The sequence below is a fragment of the Trachurus japonicus genome, chromosome 9, assembly GCF_045865225.1.
Source record: "Trachurus japonicus isolate A0001 chromosome 9, Traja_1.0".
Lineage (NCBI taxonomy): Eukaryota > Metazoa > Chordata > Actinopteri > Carangiformes > Carangidae > Trachurus > Trachurus japonicus.
Window position 1 is genome coordinate 37,587,456 of NC_140915.1, and position 2,043 is coordinate 37,589,498.

Here is a 2,043-nt window from a genome sequence, read left to right on the forward strand (position 1 = left end):
GTGATGTCTGGAGTACCTGCGAGGTTCTGTTCTGATCTCCTCTCATGTCTCTCTACAGGTTCAAGTCCTTCTCTACTTCCTTCAGCTGGAGAGCCTCCCAACGCCCGACAGCAAACGCCAAAGCCTTCTCTTCTCCACTGAAGTATAGCCGCAACATCACGCGCTCCATGTCCATAAACGTCCATGTTCAGAGGAAGAATGTCAGCTGCTTAATGAGGTGCACGGCGCTGAGCCGCTTCACCGAGGAGATGCTTTATTTATCCACCAGGGGGAGCCATCGTCACATTGTAAACTGGAAACAGCCTCTATGACTAAAGCCATTTCTTTCAGAGATGCAAAGAGTTTGTTTACCTACCTGCTGTGTCAGTAGAAGACATCCCTGTATGATGTATGCACAATATATGTCACTCTTTTTTAATTTAATTTAAAATCAAACAGTTCTACTCAAGTTGCTCTTTAATACCCCCCCCTGCCCCGTCCTGTGACCGTGCACACTAGCTCCGTATCAACAGAGGGGGATTTCTGTCTGGTGGATGAAGGGTTGGAATAATGGACTTATATTCTTCCTATCTATACATGTTTATTTCCTAGAAATGTTTGACTTGGTTGAAAGCTCACCTGTGCCAATGTTTCCCTGCTGATGACCAATAGAACATTTCAGTTGCCCTAATGTTTACACTTCTCTTAATTTTGTACAGAATTGAACAGTATGAGACTGAAAACTGTAGTTATCACACAGCAACATGCAGGCATGTTGTCCTAACTGTTTGAAGTGTTTCTTTCCATTTCGCTATACGGTGTGTCGTATAGTGTCCTTATTCAGTTCGCAGGTTCTTCTGGTGGTGTCCGAGACAGTTTTCTTGTAGATATGGGTGCTTCTTCGTAAGTGGTACCGAGAGGTGGGAGGCAAATCATTCCAGGGAAAGACGAGGCTTAATACTTCCACTCATGGAATGTATACTGTGCTGTGTATAATTTTAATTTTTTTTTGTCCATATTCATGTGTTTTATGTCCACTTTGTTTTTAAGACTGTCTAGTTTGATGTATTCAGCTGGAGTTCATGTATATGTGTTGCTCTCTGCATTCCTTGTATGTATGTATGTATGTAATCTTGGACCATTATAGGACAAAACCACACTGCTGTAGTGAGGATAGCTGAACCTGGAAATTAGCTGAAATATCAAATGTTCCCTAGCAGGACCTTTTGAAGCACAGTGATTCACTCATATCCAAATCTGCTGAGTTAGTAACAGGTTTATTATCCACATACCTAGTGTTACTTTCATACCTCTGTGAAAATATACTGTTTGACTGTATTACTTGTTTTTCCCAGCCACAAGTATACACCTGATAGCACAAACTATAACCTTCAGTGCTTGTGTCCATGTAAAATAAGCAATAAGTCTTAGTGATTCATAGGGTGAGTAATGACCGGTGTGTCACGTATGTATGATTTATGTAAATAAAAACTTGATAACATTATCTTTGAATTGTGTCCTTTCTTACTATTAAATAAACATTCAGACTAAATATCTCATGTTATTTTAATTCATTCAACAGCAGTGTTCTAGTTGTTTTGTATAAATCCAGAGTTTAATTGGCTTTGGCTCTGGGTTTTTACTGCAAGGACTTTATATATTATGGCTCTTTACTTAGACCTGTTCACCATGAAATGCAAACATGACTACAGTTGCACAGGAGGGATGGGCATATGAACATATTAAATGGAAGATTTCACAAATGTTGATCATGTTCTCCCCTGACAGTCACAGTGATAAATAATGTGATGATAATTTAGTTGTGATATGCATTATACAGTGAGAGATTTATGAAAACTCAGAGGAGGACGAGCACTCATCTATTGATGACTGATTGATTTGGACAACCCTTGCTCCTGTGTGATTGAAGGTGTGTATGAGGAGCTGCAGCCCTCTGGCTCAGCTCCAGGACTCATTTGGAGACAACTAAATGAACTAAATGACCTGTAGGACAGTGAAACATCCTGGAGGCAGTGAAGTGTCCCTGCCTGTGCGGATCGAGGA

General features: G+C 40.5%; 1 protein-coding gene across 1 annotated transcript in view; it reads left to right on the forward strand.

The window, feature by feature from the left end:
• Positions 1-1,483, forward strand: part of LOC146982161 (breakpoint cluster region protein) — a 38,159-nt gene extending 36,676 nt beyond the window's left edge. The window contains exon 24 of the mRNA XM_085787740.1: positions 59-1,483. Coding sequence (XP_085643866.1) covers positions 59-148 — 90 coding nt within the window. The 3' untranslated portion in view covers positions 149-1,483. The remainder of the gene's footprint in view (positions 1-58) is intronic.
• The last annotated feature ends 560 nt before the right edge of the window (positions 1,484-2,043 follow it).